Raw genomic sequence first — 22,894 nt, 5'->3', positions numbered from 1 at the left:
GTGTGTGTGTGTGTGTGTGTGTGTGTGTGTAACAAGTGTACTTGAACTTCCCTGTATTTGTTAATAACTGATATGCTTTTGGTCCTACAATGCAGACAAAGGTGAAATATTATATTGGCTATTCATAAAGAATATTACCTATTTTTAAAATCTAAAAATCTTTATCAAAAAAATTTTGATTTTCAGATCAATCCTTTCACCTATCACTTTCTTTAGCTAGTATACCTTATAATTCTAGAGCTAGAGAAGCAACACCAAACAAGTCAGAGCAAATCTAAAAAAATAATAAGATTTCAAACTTATGTAGGGTGGGACCACATTTATAGAGAGTCCATAGCCAAACAGGATATTAATGTGAAAAAATTAAGAGTTTACGAAAACTTGAGAATAAAGACTGTGATCAATAATGTATTTTTTTAGGGGTGCCTGGGTGGCTCAGGGGGTTAAAGCCTCTCCTTCGGCTCAGATCATGATCCCAGGGTCCTGGGATAGAGGCCCTCATTGGGCTCTCCGCTCAGCAGGGAGCCTGCTTCCCTTCCTCTCTCTGCCTGCCTCTCTGCCTACTTGTGATCTCTGTCAAACAAATAATATCTTTTAAAAATAAATAAATAAATAAATAAATGCATAGTTTTTAAATCTTAAAATTTTATAAAAGCATTTGTACAATCAACTTACATTAAAATCAAGAAGGGCATCCATCTGATTTTGAATAATTGGTACAGTTTTTAGGAGTTTTTCTGTGTTCATTGTTCTCATAACACCATCAGCCCTGTTTTTAAATTAAAAAAACAAAAAAAAGAAAGAACTGTTGTTAAATCTACATTTTAAGCTCTCATCTGGTTCTCTAAAGAAAACAAGTTGCTATAAAACATCACGTATTTTTAAATCATTATCAAACCTGACATTTCAACAAAAGTCATACAGAGAAAAAACAAAACAGGAAACACTGTATGTCCAACATCAAAGAACTTAAAAAAAAAAGTGTAAAAACATTAGACATAAAAATCAAAGCTTACATTATACAGCCAGATTTATAGCACATTTTTCACATGAGGAATCATCTGATCCTCACACCACTCGTGTGTAAAGGGCAGTTCTACAGATTTTTTTTTTTAATTGAAAAAGAAAGAAAGAAAGAAATCAATCATTGGCCTCAAATCACTAAACATTTCGGACATGATGGAGCCAGGAGATGAACTCAAGTTAGAGGAAGCGCTGCTTTATTTAAGAGATTTTATTTATGACTCAAACAGCAAGGACTTATAAGCCATTAAAATATATGATATTTAAGAGGAATGCTTCTAAATATTCTATTAAAATTTCCCAAAGATTTAAATATTACTTTAGATATTTAGTCTAAAGATATAAGAAATATTAGCAGTGTCAGAAAAAACTAGAATTTTACAAAAGTAGTCCCCAAAACACTAGATAAGAGGTACCTGGGGCTAAGGTACACAATGAACATCAGGCTCCATTTTAAGGGTTGGTGTATGTTTTTCAAATGCTCACCAAAATCCTATAGATAGACTATTCCCATTTTGTTTGATGAAGTTTTAGGTTCCTTGAGATATATGACTGTCTTAAGGTCAGAGAAATAATAGGTGGTAGGATCATTATGTAAACACAGGTATATTAGACTCAAGAACAGTGCTGTTCATAACCTTTTGTCAGAAAAAAAAAAAAATCACTTCCAGAAAGTGTGTAGACTTTCTCTAATTTACAAATGACCTACATTTACTTATAAACAGCCACTCCTCTCAACTTCAGTTAAAATGCACTGGTTTAGGTCATGTAGTAGAAAATCCATGTTGATTCTCCAACGGGTACTTGTCTAAAATTATATGACTAGACTTACAGTGTTTTCTTCACTATCACATTTTCCGTGTCTTGCTGGCTCCTCATTCTTTACTCATCCTCTAAAATACATGTTTTTGTACCTTAAAGTGTTCTTGGCCCCATCCTCTACTCTATGCTTAAACCCCCAAGTAATCTGTCATTCCCAACACAGAAATCGCCAAGATGCCAATGACAGACTTATACTCCTAGACCAGAACTCCCAAGTTCCAAGTTAGTATGTCTAATTGCCCACTTCATATCTCATCTTGTATAAATAACAGGCATGTCAAAACTAGTATTTCCAAAACAAAATCCTTAATGTTGTACCACTATGCCCAATTCTACTCTACTCCAAATCTTCCCAGTAAAAGGTGCCCATCTCCCCAGGGACTTACACCAGAAACCCTAGGGACAATTTTGATTCCCCTTCTCTCACTAGCTCCCATATCATGTCTTTCCAAAGAACTTCAAATTTCTCAATTAAGAAAAATCCTCACAACTACCAAACGCTTTTATTAGACTTTAAAAGACTCAAATAATTCACAAACCCAAGTGCTTTAATATGATTCAGACCAAATACAGGACAATTCATACTCCATACAGAACATCCAGTTTTAGGACTTCTTAAATACATTATAATTAAATTCAGATACTTGTTTCTCAAATAAAAAAGCAATGGATTAAAGGCTGGTCCCATGTCCTTATTTACAGAAAATACCTGGATTACTCTGTCTTTTGCTCATTATATAGTAGTGTCTTGATACTTTGAATCAAACCAATTCAGAATTCAAGGTAATTCAATTTTAAGTTAGTACTATCAAAAAGTGGAATGTTAAAAAGAAAATACAGGGACTGATATTTAATAACCAACTGAAAAGATCAATCTACAGGCAACTGGATCCATTTTTCATTGAACTATTTAATACTGGGCGCCTGGGTGGCTCAGCGGGTGAAGCCTCTACCTTTGGCTCAGGTCATGATCTCAGGGTCCTGGGACAAAGCCCCACATCAGGCTCTCTGCTCAGCAGGGAGCCTGCTTCCCCTCTCTCTCTGCCTGCCTCTCCGCTTACTTGCAATCTATGTCAAATAAATAAAATAAAAAATCTTAAAAAAAAAACTATTTAATATACTATTTACAAATTGCTCTAGTCATCTTTCCAAAAACGGCTAAACACCTACTATGTTTACACACTGTGGTAAGTCCTGAAGATATATTATGACTAAGGTTATATTGCCCTCAAGGAGGCGACATGTTAACATAAAATCTAACAACAGAAATAAGATTTCCTCAAAGAAATGATGTTTGAGTGAATTATTGAAGAATGACTAAGTATTTACCAAAATAACAAAAAAAGAGGCTTTATTTAAAGAAGGCAGTACTTATAAGCAAAAAGTCATTTAACCATTACTGGTTAATTCATCTTAATTTTTTAATATCCTATACTTCTATTAGAAAATATAGCTGATCTCCACCTCACGTTTTTTATACCAAGATATGTTACAAATGAATCGAAGACTTTAACATAAAATACTATATCCATAAATATATACAATGAAAACATGAATAGGCAATTGATCATTTTGGGGGTAGAAAAGCTCATTTTGAGTATCCTTAAAAAGAGAAAAGCCATAAAAATAAAAGACTACTCAGAAGATTTTAAAACTTTTCATAATGTTTAAAAAAGAGAGAATATAACTTGTAACTCATAACAATTTATTTTCCCAATAAACCAAAAGCTTATTTGTTGGAATGTTTGCCACGTACTAAGCATTACACACAGTATTTAATTCTTACTACGATCCTAACAGACTAGTAATATCACTGTTTTACATCTTACAGATGAAATAATTGAGAACTTAAATCAAGGCTTCTCCACTGTGCCAGAGCAAACAGTACAAATAGGCTATGCACCAAGATATCAATCCTTAACCCTTCAGCCTCAAGAAGTGTTCTTAATTTAGTCCATCGTCCTGTACAAATACTATCAGTGTAAGTGCCATACGGAAAAAAAGTAGCATGATGGATATGTAATAAAAAGATCCTTGGGGGCACCTGGGTAGCTCAGTCACTAAGCGTCTGCCTTCAGCTCAGGTCATGATCCCAGAGTCCTGGGATCAAGCCTCACATCTGGCTTCCTGCTTCTCGGAGTTACCTATATTACCTATATTATTCTTGCAGCATTTCTGGAAGTGAAATTATTTCAAAATAAAATTATTTTTTAAAAGTGAGCAAGCTGGCTGAAGTATGTTACTAAAATTCCTCATCTAACTGGAGTGAAGTTAGAATTCAAACCCAGATTAATCTGACTGAACAGCCTGGGAGGGAGGGATGCATGGTTGGTGACACTCCCACTGCTTGTGCGTGCACACTCTTTCTAAAAATGAATAAATAAAATCTTTAAAAAAATAATAATAAATAGCGTGTGACCTCTTAACATTAAACACAACAGGAAAGAATAAAATACCGAATAAGAAGGGGGCAAAAGATACTGAAAGGCAATGAACAAGGTATGGATTGCATTTTAAGAGACAAAGAGGCTCAGCATCACCATTTATTGAATTATTCAATCACTCAGTACTCAGTGTAAAATGAACACCCAGTAAGATACCTTTTCATGAGGATGGAAGAGTATAGAGGTGTCTATAACTGTATTTAAGTCAATAATTTGGTATAACTTTTATAAAGGCCAATTTGTTGTTTTCTATTAAAATGTTAGATGTGTATACTGGTTTACATATACCAAACATACAAAATTATTACCCCAGTAAGTAAAACTTTACTATTTACCACACAAATCCTCTCCAAAAATAAAACAACTCACTGAGGTTCAGCCATAATATGATACATTTCAAGCACTGTCACTTTCTCAACTTATACCCTAATGTCCCATTATTTTTTCTTCCTTATATACATGATCTGATGAATATATATGTATGTGTATTTGTCAATTTTGTGCTTCTTGGTTCACTCAATTATGGCTCCTTAATTCACTTTCCTTTCCCTTTAAGAGTAGTTTCCTTTATGTCAATACTAAATATATTGTGATTAATCAAGGCTGTTCTCAGCCAAATAATAAAAGTCTGCTCTATTAAATACAGAGTGCAGCAACTCTCCTCAATCTCAAAACTAGCCCTTCAGATTAGGAAAAAAGTTACTACTTTAAAAAATCTATTAACATGGGGGTGACTGAGTGGCTCAGTCGTTAAGCATCTGCTTTGGCCCAGAGTTCTGGGATCAAGCCCTACATCGGGCTCCCTGCTCGGTGGGAAGCCTGCTTCTCCCTCTCCTACTCTCCCTGCTTGTATTCCCTCTCTCGCTGTGTGTCTCTCTGTCAAATAAATAAATAAAACACTTTTAAAAATCTATTAATATGAAATCTACAAATTCCTGAAGATTAGTTTTACTGAACATACTTTATAGTGAAATATTACAGAAGTCAAAATGGAAAATGGTTCATGGGACAGAATACTGGAATTAAGAACCAGATTTTTAAGACGAGCTCCTCTATTATCATCTCACAAACAACAAAGTACTTTAAGATAGGAAACAAAATCTGTGGAATTTAGTTTTGGTAAATTCCAAACTAATCAACTCCTAATAGGTACACAGAACATTTAGGATTTAAAGATGCCTAGTGGGATGCCTGTGTGGCTCAGTCAGTTAAGCAGCTGCCTTCGGCTCAGGTCATGATCCCAGCGTCCTGGGATCGAATCCCACATCAGGCTCCTTGCTCCTCAGGGAGCCTGCTTCTCCCTCTGCCTGTCACTCTGCCTCCCTGTACTCTCTCTATCTCTCTGACAAATAAATAAATAAGTAAAAAAATAAAACAGATTAAATAAATAAATAAGATATGCCTAGAGTCGCCAGGGTGGCTCAGTTCGTTAAGGGTCTGACTCTTGGTTTGAGCTCAGGTCATGATCTCTCACTCATGGGATCAAGCTGAGTCAGGCTCCATGCTCAGCCCAGAATCTGCTTGGTATTCTCTCCCTCTGCCTCCCTCCCACCCCTCCTCGCCCCCGACCCCACCCTGCACGTGCAGGCAAACTCTCTCTCAAATAAATAAAATCTTTTAAAAATAAAAATTTAAAAAATTTAAAGATAAAAATGCTGAGGTGCCTAGGTGGCTCAGTCGGGCATCAGACTCTTGCTTTGGCTCAGGTCATGGTCTCCCAGTTGTGGGACTGAGCCCCACTTCAGGATCTGCATTCACCAGATCTGCATTCTGCTGGAGATTAATCTCCCTATACCTCTGCTCCTCCCCCTGTTCCTGCACTCATAAGCACACTCTCTCAAATAAATAAATAAAATCTTTAAAAACTAATGGTTAAATAACCAAGTAGTTATTTCTACATTTGTATTAAATTTTCCATTGAAGTCTAATAATTTAACATTTCAAGAGAACAATTTAAAGAAAACATTAATTGCTTAGAGATTTGAGCAGTAGGGAAATTCAGAAAGGCATTTATCAAAATATTTCTGCAGACGCCAGATTCCCCTTAGGGCAGTCCTTTAGAGCTATAAGGGTCACCAATGCCCCTTAAGAATGTCTTTATTGGGGGCGCCTGGGTGGCTCAGTGGGTTAAGCCGCTGCCTTCGGCACAGGTCATGATCTCAGGGTCCTGGAATTGAGTCCCGCATCGGGCTCTCTGCTCAGCAGGGAGCCTGCTTCCCTCTCTCTCTGCCTGCCTCTCCATCTACTTGTGATTTCTCTCTGTCAAATAAATAAATAAAATCTAAAAAAAAAAAAAAAAAAAAACAAAAAGAAAGAAAGAAAAGAATGTCTTTATTGGCTTTTACTTTTTTTTTTTTAAGATTTTATTAATTTATTTGACAGACAGAGATCACAAGTAGGCAGAGAGGCAGGCAGAGGGAGGGAAAAGCAGGCTTCCCACTGAGCAGAGAGACTGATGTGGGGCTTGATCCCAAGATCCTGGGACCATGACCTGAGTCAGAGGCAGAGGCTTTAACCCACTGAGCCACCCAGGTGCCCCTTTAGTGGCTTTTTCCTAAGCTCATCTATCATATACCCCAAGAAAAATCTATATACCAGGTTGTATCAGGTAGCAATCCACACTGCAACAAGGATGCTACAACTTGAATACATTTTGCTAGGTGAGAAAAGCCAGACTCAAAAGGCCACGTAACGTATGATTTCATTTACATAAAATATCCAGAATAGGCAAATCCATAAACACAAAGTAGATTTGTAGCTGCCAGGGTCTGAAGGAAGATGGAAATGGGAAGTGATTCCTAATGGGTGTGAGGCTTCTTCCAGAAATGACGAAATGTTCCGAGATTAGACAGTAATGTGGCACAACTTTGTAATATACTAAAACCCACTTAATTATATACTTTAAAAGAGTGAATTCTAGATTGTGTGAATCGTATCTCAATAAAGCTGTTATCGTAGCACAAAAAGCTTATGATGTACTTCAAAGAAATATAAATTCATCATTCAAAACTGGTCTAACATTTCACAATTTGTAACTTAATAATTTCTATGGTTTACATTTTAAAATAGCCAAATACACCAGATATTAAAAAAAAAAAGAAAGGTTAACTCACCCCCTTTTCACTTTTGTGAAATCAAATGCAACTTGTCTGTATGAAACTGCTTTTTCATTGAGATATCTACTATACCGCCTAATAAATGTAGACATGTCATACCCTGTAAGAAACAAAAAATGTTTTAACAAATTACTGAAATCCCAATTTGCTTAGAAAACCAACTTATTTCATCCAATGACAATATCTTGATATCCCAACTCAATCTAACGATGTATATTGTGACTAATAATAGTATCACATTAAAATCTCTAAGACCTCACATGTTTTAAGTCAGGAAAGCCCTATGTGGCTTTGAAAAACCTCCCTCCACTTATAATTTCACTAATAAATATTTCTATTTTACCTCTAACCAGCATTCCTACCACAACTGGAAAACTGTGTTCTCTTAAATACTCTTTGATAACCTCATAATTCAAATTTAACATCCTATGGGACCATAAGCCCCTGTCCTCAAATCATTTAGCAATTTTATAATTTTCATACTTATGAAATCTTCAGTTGTGTATTATTTGTAACAACCAAACTTACATATGCCAATCTGTAAGAAGTGCATTAAATTACTGCATAGTACAATGAAAAAAACAGCAATACGCAAGTTTAAAGCTTAAGAAACTAGAGGGATATTTTTGATAAAACTTTCACTAAGATTTTATCATAATCATGAGATTTGAAAACTTCAGCAACATAAAATCAAATCAATGTTATTTAAAAAGCAACTTTTATTTTAATTATTGCTTTGCTCAAGGAGTCTACAACTTTTGCTACTCATTAAAAAGCAGGTCCATCTTATTTTAGCTCATCTTCATCTAATAAATTTCACTTTATTTGATGATCTCTACAACTTTAAAAGACAATAGCAAAAGGTATCATTTCTGTGACTGGATTTAACATCATTACCAATTCATTTATTCAGCAAATATTTATTGAGTGCCTACTCAGTGCTGCTGGAGAAAAACCAATGAATAAAATGGAAAAAAGAAATGACTGCCCTCATATATTCTTGTAACTACTACTGTATTGTATAAGGTGTTACATATATTCCCTACCTCTTTTAGTTTCTGACACTTTCCCTGAACACTGTGTTCCCATAATACTCTTATTCCGTGTTTAGTTTCTACCTCTTTGATGTACAGTGTTTAACTCACTAGAGGCTTATTTATACTTATACACACCCAGTATAACATCCAGTGTGTGCATGTGTATATATATACATACACACAAACACACCCCCCACATATATATACATAATATATATACTATGTATACACACACACACATACATAATAGACTTCACCCAACAAAATACATATGAAATAAAAATTATTGGTCAAAACCACTGAATCACATGCTTTTATTTACTTTCTGGGCTTTCTCTACAGAACAGGAGCTTTAAATAAAAGGCCTAAAAAATGATATCTACATAAAAGGAACAAAAGTCCTAAAACCTTATTACTAGAAGTGCTTAATTTCCATCTTAAGAAAGTAGAAAATCAGTAGCTAATAAGGCACCAAAAATTCCCCATTTGGACAAATGCATATACTCTGCTTTTGAGTAGTGGTTTGCAAACTGTTTTCCAGAGATTCTTAACTTCTAATGAAGTGAATGAAGGGGAACAGAATAAAAAATACGAGCAAGTACTTTCTTCCATATCCCTGAGAAGAGACCAACTCCAGTTTTATCTGCTACATATTTCTGGTGTCTATTTAAGGTTTTACTTGAAAAAGGTATTCTACTGCTAATTTATTCTTAACTACTGAGAGTACTGCTCCTCTTAAAGAAAAATCAGTCTTATAACACTCAGTCCTATGTAGAGATTACTGGCCTTCCAAAATCGCTGGAAGATAGGGTATTTGATTCATTCTAATTAATACTCCCATCTGCCCAAAGTGAACAAGTATTGAACTGGGCAGTCCCTAGCCCAAACACTGCTAGTCACTAAATCCATTGATGTTACCTCCACAAGACACATTATTCTAGTCCTTACTACCTTTCTACTAGTGACCAGAACAAGGACCAGAACAGTCTCAATGTCTTTAAGACTTTATCACTCTAATCCAACCTGTACTGACCTATGGCAATTTCTTTATAACACACACTCCCTCTCCCCTTCTTCCTCAAATCAAAAAACTCTGATGGTTTCTCACTGCATTATAAAACCCCAACTCTATAAAAGTCTTCCATGTCTGACTTTGGCCCCAAACAGCTTCTTGAAGGAGGCCATCTGCCACTACATGTCCTGCAATACGTCACTTGTAAATTCTATTCATATTCATTTGCTCTACAAATCTTAAATATCCCATACTCCTTCATATCTGTGTATATCTATGTACTTTTGCTTAAACCAACCCACATCCTTGTCCATCTTTCAAAGCCCCCCAAAAAATCTCCCCTTCTCCAAAGACATTTCCCAGATTGAGCCCTACTGTTGAATATTCCCAAATCGTATGGTATGTCCCTTATGATGTCATTCCTAGACTTGACCGTGTACAATGTTAACAGCCTAGTTCTCGAGCTAAGTACAACAGATCCCAGTAACACAGAACATGCATGGAGCACATAGCAATCTCAAGTTACTAAATTAAAAGTAGAATAAATAACAGATGTGATCATCAGTGAGTAACTCATCCGAATAACATACCATACTTACCTTTGCTACTAAAATATGTAATATTCCCAGCTACATTTTTAAAATAAAGCATAAAATAACAACAATAACAATGAAATCTCATACTTACATAGTGTTTCCTGTGTGCCAGGCATTGTTGTAAGCACTTTACATTTATTAACTAGATTAAGCCTCTTTACAACCCTAGAGAGTAAGTGCTATCTTTATTCCTGACTCTGCAGACCCAGAAAGGTGAAGTTGCTCAAATTCACACTGTTGGTTAGTAGTAAAGATGGGACTAAAACCCAGGCAGTTAAATTCCAGAATCCATGCTCTGAAACCACTATCCAGTTCTATTTCTTACAGTTCTAGGTGTCAAGTACTAAAGTCAATGTAATCATCACATTAAAAGGCAGTCTTTTCCTCCTTATACCTTTCACTAAAATATGTGATTCCTCCACAGCTAAAAGACAGAGTTCAACTCTGCAGTAGTCATCATACAGGGTTGATTTTCTATAATGAAAAACTTGTCTTTACCTTGCAATCCACTTTTATCCAAAAAATTGCTTAAGTTAAACAGCGTGTTTCTTGAAGCCAAATACTGAATAAAGCGCTGGAAAACAAACAAATGATTATATCAAATTAAGGTAATGTCATCTAACAACCTCTAATTCAACAATGGGGAAGGGAATGTGTTTAACACATTCTGTTAAGCTTATCTAACTTAAATTTCTCATTCTCAGTCCTACTAACAAGTTACCAAACCTAAATACATAATCCATATATGTCACTAGCACAAAGGAATTTATTAAAGCCTAATGCTCATGGCTTTGGCAGAAGCATCAAAATAAAAGGAAATAGGCACTTTTACCCTGGAATCAGCAATTCTGGCTTTACTACAGCATTATTAGAGCTATAGCTAATCACACTTAAGTGGCATCTTTAAACAGCTACCTGATGATCCATACTTTTATGACATTTTTAAGAATGAAATACTTACAATCATACAAGAGAATAGTATTACAGATATCCCCTCACCCACTGTCCAGATTAAACTGAGGCCATATTTACTTTAGATCATCTTACAGAAACAAAACATTAAAGAGTCTATTGAAGCACGCCTTCTATCTCATTTCCTTTCCTCTTCAAAATCAATCACTTTTCCGAAGTAGGTTATCTATCACTCTAACACATATTTTTATAATTTTTCTATTTAACCCATACAAGGTACAGATTTTCTTTTCTATTTTAAAATTACAGAAAAATCATACCGTACTTATTCTTTTCCAATGTGCTTAAAATTTTTAATAACTTTTCCTCAAGAATTATCCATTTAATATATGTAGATCTAGTTCACTCATTTAAAGTGATGTTCTAGTACTTAAGTGATCTACTATATCATTATGTATTCATTTCTTCATGGATGTTTAAGTTCTTTCCAATTTCACTATTATTAACAATGTTTCATAGGCATCTTTGTATTGGTCTCCCTGTGCAAACATATAGGAGTTTAGCATGATATAAACTTAGGGTAGAATGGCTGAATCTGCATGTGTGTAAAGGTCATCTCAAAATTCTGCCAAATTCTCTCCAAAGTACTTACCACAGAACACAACCTTAACTTCCCTTTTTATACACCCTCTAAAATAGCTAATTCCTTTCAATTTCATTTCTCCTTAGAATTTCCTTTTTTTTTTTTTTTTTCAATGTGTGCAGAGGGTTAAATCAATTAGGGTACACACCATCACTCCCCTAATCTTGTTCATCTGCCTTCACCTCAAACTAACAAGCCAAGATTTTGAAAAACAATTTGTAAATTGAAGGCTCACATTTCATCATTTACCCTAAAATGACTGGTTGCAAAAAAGTATTAAAATATCCCAAGACAAAAGGTCCCCAGATGGCTCAGTTGATTAAGTGTCTGCCTACAGCTCAAATCATGATCCCAGGGGTCTGGGATCCAGTCCTGAACGGGTCTCCCTGCTCAGCGGAGAGTCTGCTTCTCCCTCTGCCAGGATTCCCCATCAGAAGTAAAAAAATAAAATCTTGAACAAAATACTAAGAAAATATTAACTCTAAAATTAATCTAAAATACTAAGACAATATCACCTCTCAGCAGTGATAATTCTTTATTGTGGGAAGTTTGCCATATGCATTATTTAGAAGCATCCTTGGCCTCTGTCTAGGGGTGCCAAGACCATCCCCATCAGTTTTGACAAATGTCCCCTGGCAGGGGCAGAACAGGGGATCAGTTTCCTCCTTTCCCAATAGTATTCTCAACACCAACAGCACAGTAAAATCATATGCATACTTTCTCAAAGACTAATAAACCTGTCAATGAGAAGAACATCACATTTGTCTTAGCTTAAGGGAAATTAAACATGGGTTTATCTAAAAACCACACAGAAACGCTATCATCTCTCTTCTCCTGTCAGTCAAATGTAAGGAATGACAGTCAATTTTGTTTCTTTGCCTTTGTCAAGGTTTTACTTCTAATATTCTCACTTTTTTTTTAAGATTTTTTTTTTTTTTTTTTTTTTGACAGGCAGAGATTACAAGTAGGCTGAGAGGCAGGCAGAGAGAGAGGAGGAAGCAGGCTCCCTGCTGAGCAGAGAGCCCAATGTGGGGCTCGATCCCAGGACCCTGGGATCATGACCTGAGCCGAAGGCAGAGGCTTTAACCCACTGAGCCACCCAGGCACCCCATATTCTCACCTTTTTTACAGTCTCTAAAAGCCATTATTAATAGTTTTCCTCTTAATTTGGCATTCTAATTGGTTGTATTTGTGGCTTTTACTTTTTAAAGAATAAACTATAAGTATTTTTTAAAAAGGTGAAAAATATAATAAGCCTGAAATTCTTCAGAATGATCATAATCTTAACAAAGTATCAACAAAAACAGAAACTATTACCCTAGTTAAGATCAAAATGCTTCAAGTTATATTAAAGCTAGTATATCCAAATATTTTGATTGACTTTGTACACTGGTTATAATAAAATAGAAAGCAACCGAGTAGCATATGTTCTAAAAATGATCGAGTCTATTGACTAAGCAATCATATTTCAGCTAACACGTCTGGAAATAACTTTTGGGGGCGCCTGGGTGGCTTGGTGGGTTAAAGCCTCTGCCTTCGGCTCAGGTCATGATCCCAGGGTTCTGGGATCGAGCCCCACATTGGGCTCTCTGCTCAGCAGGGAGCCTGCTTCCCTTCCTCCCTCTCTGTCTGCCTCTCTCCCTCTCCTTGTGATCTCTGTCTGTCAAATAAATAAATATAATCTTTAAAAAATAATAATAACCAGAAAGCAAAATTTCTAGGAAAGGGAAAGTTAAGAAAATTATAGAATATGTGACCCATTAGATTGTCACTAAAAATGATAAATATTAAAAAAAAAAAAACAGAATATGGAAAAGCTTATGGTTTCATGTTATATAAAAAAGCTAAATGTAATATTTTATCTAAATTTTGATTGTAGCTATAAAAAAATAACTCCTGGACAAGGGCCAGAAGGGAACACCAAAATGTACATACAGTAAGATCTGCTGCAATGAAATAGGTAAATTCTTGCTTTAATTCTGAACTTCAGTGATGCTTTCTGATATCTGCCAAAGCTGCAGCAGAGCTTTATCACTGAAAAGCCCAAAATGAGTAAAGTGATGGATGTTGGAAAGTCATTATGCTCAGAAGTCTAATACCAATAACTAAAGTCCCTCCCCATTTCTCCAGAAGCCATCTCTCAGCAACCAGTGGGCTGCATTTTTCTGAAGTGCATACTAAATGTAGATTTATCTACACGCATTAAAATATTTAACATAATTTTAAATGTTTGCTTTAACTCAACTTTACAAGTAAGTATACAGGGCTGAGGAAACCATTTAAGAGAAGAACTAAAAAATCTGTTGCTAGGCTATCACGGAAAACAAGACATTTCTCTCCAACGTTAAAATGCAAAAGTTTACACATCTTTTTGTTAACTTTTTGGGGAATGAAGACTTCAAAGAAGACTTAAGACACACCTCTGCTTAAGGCACCCTTAAACAGTCCCTCTCAGCAAATGCCATCTTAGTCCTCAATATAATAGCTTTCAACTAAGTGAAGTGGTTCCAGAGACTGGATGAAATGAGACAGACATCTGAGCAACAATAAAGCAAAAAGACGTAAGATCTACACATAAGGTCTACAAAGACCAGTGCTGCTTAAAGAACCTACCTTTAGAGATTAATCTCTGTTTCTTGATCCCATTATTATAAGTCCTCTGTGCTTTGACCCACTTTCGCTTCCCAACTTACAGACCATCTCCTCAAATTGTACAATCTACAATTACATTTCTGCCTAGTCACTTTGCCCTTTTAACCTGTTATTATTGGCTGCTGAAGTTGTTCCTAAAATTTCAGTGGGAGAATCAAGCTGTACTGTCATCACAGCAGTATGGTTAATTAAAAATATGGCTTACCTCATTTCCATACACCATCAAATGATGAGTTGTAATGAGAGATTTGAAGACCACCACCCAACTACTGTTAGTAGTTCTTTCAAATAAACTGTCTGCCAACTGTGGGATGTTCACATTCATCTCATTTGTGCACTGAATTAAGTCTGCAATTAAACAACAACAACAACAAAAGGTTTAATCTCTAGCTTTAATTTACTTCTAATTTCAGATGTGCATGCTAACAAGTGGAAAACCTAACAGTGGAGCAACCACTGATAGTCTGGAGAAGTTATTAAAAAATCTCTTAGGAGAACAATTGAGACCACTGAGAAGTTAAGAGGATACTGATTAGGGTCACATAAATGATCGGTAACATCAAGTAAATCAAACTTCCTCTGAGAGCAATTCATCCTCAAATATTCTATTTATCTCAAAAGAAGCTATTTCAAGGGCGCCTGGGTGGCTCAGGTCATGATCTCAGGGTCCTGGGATCGAGTCCCGCATCGGGCTCTCTGCTCAGCAGGGAGCCTGCTTCCCTCTCTCTCTCTCTGCCTGCCTCTCTGACTACTTGTGATTTCTGTCAAATAAATAAATAAAATCTTTAAAAAAAAAAAAAAAGAAGCTATTTCAAAGAACTTGAATTCTGAAGAACTTTCAATTCTGTTAATGCTCATAAACCTTCAGAACTACAATGCTAGGATTATTCATCCCTACCATTAAAAAAAAAACTTAAATCACATATATGGAAGCATGAACAAGCTGAGGGTCAAACTACCTTTATTAATATTCTCCCTAGAATGCTGTGTTTGCATTATTAAAAACACAGAGCAGATACGTGGTCTGAGAGTAGACAGGATCTCAATTTGTTTATATAAATTTTCATTCTTCTCTCCCTTCAGTTTTACTGCGTTAGCTCAGTCACCAGTTGGTATCAACTAGCTAATACGAACAAATAAAACTGGAAACTAACACAAGTTTTTGCTGCATAGATTTCCAAGTAAGAAATGATCCAGGAACTTCATTTGCTATTACTCTGAACAGTTAAAACAACGTACGTTCCAATTTTTTAAAAAAAGATTTTATTTATTTATTTGTCAGAGAGAGAGAAAGAGAGAGAGTGTGCGCGAGAGCGAGTACAGGCAGACAGAGTGGCAGGCAGAGACAGGGAGAGAAGCAGGCTCCTGCCAAGCAAGGAGCCCGATGTGGGACTCAATCCCAGGACACTGGGATCATGACCTGAGCGGAAGGCAGCCACTTAACCAACTGAGCCACCCAGGCGTCGCCGTACATTCCAACTGTATGTTTTAAACAGAAGAGCATTACTATAAAATAGTCTAACACAATTGTTTCAGCACCAAAACTGAGGGAGAGGCAGCTCTAAACAGACCTTAGAGTTTTACCTCCAATGTACTCAAGAGACATTATTTTCAAATTCAATGAAGAAAATAAAAATACAATCCAATTTAGAGAACAGAGAGGAAGACCAAGAAATGAGTTGTTTTAAAGTATGTTTAAAAATATACAAGTATCGAAGATGGCAGAGAAGTAGCAGGCTGAGAATACATCACGTAGCAGGAGATCAGCTAGATAGCTTATCAAACCATTGCAAACAACTACAAATTCAACAGGAGATCGAAGAGAGGAAGAACAGCAATTCTAGAAACAGAAAATCGACCACTTTCTGAAAGGTAGGACCTGCGGAGAAGTTAATCCAAAGCGACGGGAAAATAGACCGGGTGGCGGGGGCCCTCCCGGCAAGCGGCGGAACAACGGAGCACAAAATCAGGACTTTCAAAAGTCTGCTCCACTGAGGGACACAGCTCCAGAGGCTAAACCGGGGTGAAGCCCACGCGGGGCCAGCGTGGCCCTAGGTCCCACTGGGTCACAGAAGGATTGGGGGTGTCTGAGTGGCACAGAGCTCACAGGTATTAAACTGGGGAAGTCGGCTAAAGAGACAGAGCCAAGGAGTGAGCTCTCAGCTCGGGTTTACCTTGAACCAGTCACAGGCTGGGTGAGCTTGGAGCACGGCAGAGGCCAGGGAGACGGGAGTGATTGGGCTTTTTTCTCTGAGGGCGCACTGAGGAGTGGGGACCCAAGCTCTCGGCTCCTCCAGCTGGAGACTGGGAGGCCGCCATTTTCATTCCCGTCCTCTGGAACTCTACAGAAAACGTTCAAGGGACAAAGTCTCCTGATTAAGGGTGGTGCAATTCTGACTGCGGCAAAGACACTTGAGAATCACTACAACAGGTCCCTCCCCCAGAAGATCAACAAGAAATCCAGCCAAGACAAAGTTCACCTACCAAGGAGAACAGCAGAATTCCAGTGGAGGAGAAAACAAAGCATGGAACTCACCATGGCTTTCTCCCCACGATTCTTTAAAGTTAATTTAATTTTTTTTAATTTAATTTTTTTTCTTCTGCTAAATTTTTTTTAACATTTACCCTTTTCTTTTTTAACGTTTTTTAACTAGTTTATCTAATATATATATAATTTTTCTTTTTTATATTTTGTCTTTATTAGTTTTCTTCTTTTATTTTATTTATTTTTTTTTTTCTGAACTTCTTTTTATCCCCTTTCTCCCTCCCACGATTTGGGATGTCTTCTGATTTGGTTAAAGCACATTTTTCTGAAGTCTTTGCCACCCTTTCAATATTTTATTTGCTCCTTCATATACTCTTTTTTTTTTTTTTTTTTTTTTTTTAAAGATTTTATTTATTTATTTGATAGCGAGAGATCACAAGTAGGTGGAGAGGCAGGCAGAGAGAGAGAGAGAGATGGAAGCAGGCTCCCTGCTGAGCAGAGAGCCCGATGTGGGACTCGATCCCAGGACCCTGAGATCATGACCTGAGCCGAAGGCAGCGGATTAACCCACTGAGCCACCCAGGTGCCCATCCTTCATATACTCTTATCTGGACAAAATGACAAGGCAGAAAAACTCACCACAAAAAAAAGAACAAGAGGCAGTACCGAAGGCTAGGGATCTAATCAATACAGACATTGGTAATATGTCAGATATAGAGTTCATAATGACGATTCTCAAGGTTTTAGCCAGGCTGGAAAAAGGCATGGAAGATATTAGAGAAACCCTCTCTGGAGAGATAAAAGCCCTTTCTGGAGAAAAGAACTAAAATCTAACCAAGTTGAAATTTAAAAAGCTATTAATGAGGTGCAATAAAAAATGGAGGCTCTTACTGCTAGGATAAATGAGGCAGAAGAATGAATTAGTGATATAGAAGACCAAATGACAGAGAATAAAGAAGCTGAACAAAAGAGAGACAAACGGCTACTGGACCCTGAGGGGAGAATTAGAGAGATAAGTGACAACATAAGACAAAACAACATTAGAATAATTGGGATTCCAGAAGAAGAAGAGAGAGGGGAGCAGAAGGTATATTGGAGAGAATTATTGTAGAGAATTTCCCTAATATGGCAAAGGGAACAAGCATCAAAATCCAGGAGGTGCAGAGAACCCCCCCCCCAAAATCAACAAGATAGGTCCACACCTCGTCACCTAAGAGTAAAATTTACAAGTCTTAGCGACAAAGAGAAAATCCTGAAAGCAGCCTGGGAAAAGAAGTCTGTTACATACAATGGTTAAAAATATTAGATTGGCAGCAGACTTATCCACAGAGACCTGGCAGGCCAGAAAGAACTGGCATATATTCAGAGCATTAAACGAGAAAATCATTCAGCCAAGAATACTATATCCAGCTAGGCTATCATTGAAAATCGAAGGAGAGATTAAAAGCTTCCAGGACAAACAAAAACTGAAAGAATTTGCAAACACCAAACCATCTCTACAGGAAATATTGAAAGGGGTCCTCTAAGCAAAGAGAGAGCCTAAAAGTAGTAGATCAGAAAGGAACAGAGACAATATACAGTAACAGTCACCTTACAGGCAATACAATGGCACTAAATTCATCTCTCTCAATAGTTACCCTGAATGTTAATGGACTATCCGCCCCAATCAAAAGACAAAGGGTATCAGAATGGGTTAAAAAAAAAAAATCAGTATGTTGCCTACAAGAAACTCATTTTAGACCCAAAGAAACCTCCAGATTTAAAGTGTGGGGGGGGGGGATAATTTACCATGATAATGGACATCAGAAGAAAGCTGGGTTTAAGGATTGTAAGGCAATCCTTACATCAGATCAATTAGATTTTAAGCCAAAGACTATAATAAGAGATGAGGAAGGACAATATCATACTCAAAAAGTCTGTCCAACAAGATGATCTAACAATTTTAAATATCTATGCCCCTAACGTGGGAGCAGCCAACTATATAAACCAATTAATTAACAAAATCAAAGAAACACATCTACAATAATGCAATAATAGTAGGGGACTTTAAAACTCCCCTCGGTGAAATGGACAGATCATCCAAGCAAAATATCAACAAGGAAATAAAGGACATAAATGACACACTGGACCAGAGGGACATCACAGATATATTCAGAACATTTCATCCCAAAGCAACAGAATACACATTCTTCTCTAGAGCACATGAAACATTCTCCAGAATAGATCACATCCTGGGTTCTAAATCAGGTCTCAACCAGTATCAAAAGACTGGGATCATTCCCTGTATATTTTCAGACCACAATGCTCTGAAGCTAGAACTCAATCACAAGAGGAAATCTGGAAAGAACACAAATACATGGAGACTAAACAGCATCCTTCTAAAGAATGAATGGGTCACCCAGGAAATTAAAGAAGAATTGAAAAAATTCATGGAAAGAAATGATAATGAAAACACAAGGGTTCAAAATCTGTGGGGCACAGCAAAGGCAGTCCTGAAAGGAAAATATATAGTGGTACAAGCGTTTCTCAAGAAACAAGGTCTTGAATACACAACCTAACCCTACACCTAAAGGAGCTGGAGAAAGAACAAGAAAGAAAGCCTAAACCCAGCAGGAGAAGAGAAATCATAAACATCAGAGCAGAAATCAATGAAATAGAAACCAAAAAAAACAACAGAACAAATCAACAAAACTAGGAGCTGGTTCTTTGAAAGAATTAATAAGATTGATAAACCCCGGGCCAGACTTATCAAAAAGAAAAGAGAAAGGACCCAAATAAATAAAATCATGAATGAAAGAGGAGAGATCACAACTAACACCAAAGAAATACAAACAATTATAAGAACATACTATGAGCAACTCTACGCCAACAAATCTGGAAGAAATGGATGCATTCCTAGAGACATATAAACTACCACAACTGAACCAGGAAGAAAGAGAAAACCTGAAAAGACCCATAACCAGTAAGGAGATTGAAATAGTCATCCAAAATCTCCAAACAAACAAAAGCCCAGGGCCAGACGGCTTCACGGGGGGAATTCTACCAAACATTTAAAGAAATACTAATTCCTATTCTCCTGTAACTGTTCCAAAAAATAGAAATGGAAGGAAAACTTCCAAACTCATTTTATGAGGCCAGCATCACCTTGACCCCAAAACCAGACAAGGATCCCTCAAAAAAGAGAACTACAGACCAATATCCTTGATGAACATAGATGCGAAAATTCTCACCAAAATACTAGCCAATAGGATTCAACAGTACATTAAAAGGATTATTCACCATGACCAAGTGGGATTTATTCCAGGGCTGCAAAGTTGGTCAACATCTGCAAATCAATCAATGTGATACAATACATTAATAAAATAAAGAACAAGAACCATATGATACTCTCAATAGATGCTGAAAAAGCATTTGACAAAGTACAGCATCCCTTCCTGATCAAAACTCTTCAAAGTGTAGGGATAGAGGGCACATACCTCAATATTATCAAAGCCATCTATGAAAAACCCACTGCAAACATCATTCTCAATGGAGAAAAACTGAAAGCTTTTCTGCTAAGGTCAGGAACACAGCAGGGATGTCCATCATCACCACTGCTACTCAACATAGTACTAGAAGTCCTAGCCTCAGCAATCAGACAACAAAAAGAAATTAAAGGCATCCAAATCAGCAAAGAAGAAGTCAAACAAGTCACAGATGATCTGATACTATGTGTGGAAAACCCAAAAGACTCCACTCCAAAACTGCTAGAACTTGTACAGGAATTCAGTAAAGTGTCAGGATATAAAATCAATGCACAGAAATCAGTTGCATTTCTCTACACCAACAACAAGACAGAAGAAAAAGAAATTAAGGAGTCAATCCCATTTACAATTGCACCCAAAACTATAAGATACCTAGGGATAAACCTAACCAAAGAGACACAGAATCTATACTCAGGAAACTATAAAGTACTCATGAAAGAAATTGAGGAAGACACAAGCAAATGGAAAAAAATTCCATGCTCATGGATTGGAAGAACAAATATTGTAAAAATGTCTATGCTACCTAAAGCAATCTACACATTTAATGCAATCCCTATCAAAATCCCACCCATTTTTTTTTTCAAAGAAATGGAACAAATAATTCTAAAATTTATATGGAACCAGAAAAGACCTCGAATAGCCAAAGAAATATTGAAAAAGAAAGCCAAAGTTGGTGGCATCACAATTCCGGACTTCAGGCTTTATTACAAAGCTGTCACCAAGACAACATGGTACCGGCACAAAAACAGACAAATAGATCAATGGAACAGACCAGAGAGCCCAGAAATAGACCCTCACCTCTATGATCAACTAATCTTCAATAGCAGGAAAGAATGTCCAATGTAAAAAAGACAGCCTCTTCAATAAATGGTGTTGGGAAAATTAGACGGCCACATGCAGAAAAATGAAATTGGACCATTTCCTTCACCACACACGAAAATAGACTCAAAATGGATGAAGGACCTCAACGTGAGAAAGGAATCCATCAAAATCCTTGAGGAGAACACAGGCAACCACCTCTTCAACCTCAGCTGCAGCAATGTCTTCCTAGGAACATCGCCAAAGGAAGGGAAGCAAGGGCAAAAATGAACTATTGGGATTTCATCAAGATCAAAAGCTTTTGCACAGCAAATGAAACAGTTAACAAAACCAAAAGACAACTGACAGAATGGGAGAAGATATTTGCAAATAACATATCAGATAAAGGGCTAGTGTCCAAAATCTATAAAGAACATAGCAAACTCACCTAGAACAAATAATCCAATCAAGAAATGGGCAGAAGATATGAACAGACATTTCTGCAAAGAAGACATCCAGATGGCCAACAGACACATGAACAAGTGCTCCACATCACTCAGCATCAGGGAAATACAAATCAAAACCACAATGCGATACCACCTCACACCAGTCAGAATGGCTAAAATTAATAAGTCAGGAAATGACAGATGCTGGCGAGGATGCGGAGAAAGGAGAACCCTCCTATACTGTTGGTGGGAATGCAAGCTGGTGCAACCACTCTGGAAAACAGCATGGAGGTTCCTCAAAAAGTTAAAAATAGAGCTACCCTATGACCCAGCAATTGTACCACTGGGTATTTACCCTAAAGATACAAACGTAGTGCTCTGAAGGGGCATGTGCACCTGAATGTTTATAGCAGCAATGTCTGCAATAGCCAAACTATGGAAAGAACCTAGATGTCCATCAACAAATGAATGGATAAAGAAGATGTGGTATATATATACAAAGGAATACTATGCAGCCATCAAAAGAAATGAAATCTTGCCATTTGCAACATGGATGGAACTAGAGGGTATCATGCTTAGTGAAATAAGTCAATTGGAGAAAGACAGCTATCATATGATTTCCCTGATATGAGGAAGTGGAGATGCAACGTGGGGAGCTGGGGTGGTAGGAAAAGAATAAATGAAAGAAGATAGGATCGGGAGGGAGACAAACCATAAGTGACTCTTAATCTCACAAAACAAACTGAGGGTTCCTGGGGGGAGTGTGGTTGGGAGAGGGGGGTGGGGTTATGGACACTGGGGAGGGTGAGTGCTGTGAAGTGTGTAAACCTGGCGATTCACAGACCTGTACCCCTGGGGATAAAAATACATTATATGCTTTTAAAAAAATAAAAAATAAAATTTAAAAAAACAAAAAAAAAGAAACAACTTTTTTAAACTCAAGAAGTATATGCTTATTGTAGAAAGAGCATAAAAGGCAAAAAAGAGGCAAAATTTTTAAAAAGCTGTCTGCGATCTTATTACCAGAAATAATCACTGTTATTGTGGTATATTTCCAGACTTCCTTCTTTGCATATGCATAAATGGTTATAGGTGCTTGCCTGCCATATTTTTGTTACTTGCTCTTTCTCATGTACATGGCATTAAAGTTTCATGTCAGTAAATACATTTCAATGATATTGTAAAAAAAAAATTTTATATATATATATATCTCAGCTGTAACTACCATAAAGGGAAAGAAATTGAAGTTATTCATGTGCTGCCTTTTTACTCTCCAGCACATAATGATTAAGTAAAAATTCAAGTGACCTAACTTGGCCTTGATAGCAAGAAAACACCAAAGTAGTGCTGATCATTTATCTACTTACAATCTTTCAAAATTGTC

At 36.8% G+C, this 22,894-nt stretch overlaps 1 protein-coding gene and 1 long non-coding RNA gene across 28 annotated transcripts in view; both read right to left on the bottom strand.

Annotated features, from left to right (window-relative positions):
• Positions 1-22,894, bottom strand: part of PICALM (phosphatidylinositol binding clathrin assembly protein) — a 111,669-nt gene that overhangs the window by 55,093 nt on the left and 33,682 nt on the right. For all 27 annotated transcript variants that reach the window (XM_082749065.1, XM_082749054.1, XM_082749068.1 and 24 more), the window contains exons 2-5: positions 14,463-14,605; positions 10,549-10,624; positions 7,403-7,505; positions 676-769 (exon numbers count right to left, since the gene is read on the bottom strand). In XM_082749065.1, coding sequence (XP_082605191.1) covers positions 676-769; positions 7,403-7,505; positions 10,549-10,624; positions 14,463-14,605 — 416 coding nt within the window. The remainder of the gene's footprint in view (positions 1-675; positions 770-7,402; positions 7,506-10,548; positions 10,625-14,462; positions 14,606-22,894) is intronic.
• On the bottom strand, positions 16,932-22,239 carry LOC309873465. Its single transcript, XR_014316376.1, has 2 exons — positions 17,345-22,239; positions 16,932-17,116 (listed from the first exon to the last, which is right to left on the bottom strand). It is a non-coding gene; the product is annotated as an uncharacterized lncRNA (long non-coding RNA).

This window comes from Mustela nivalis (genome assembly GCF_964662115.1).
Source record: "Mustela nivalis genome assembly, chromosome: 9".
In the NCBI taxonomy this organism is placed as follows: Eukaryota; Metazoa; Chordata; class Mammalia; order Carnivora; family Mustelidae; genus Mustela; species Mustela nivalis.
Note: the sequence above shows the minus strand (reverse complement) of the source record. Positions and strands in the feature narration are given on the sequence as shown.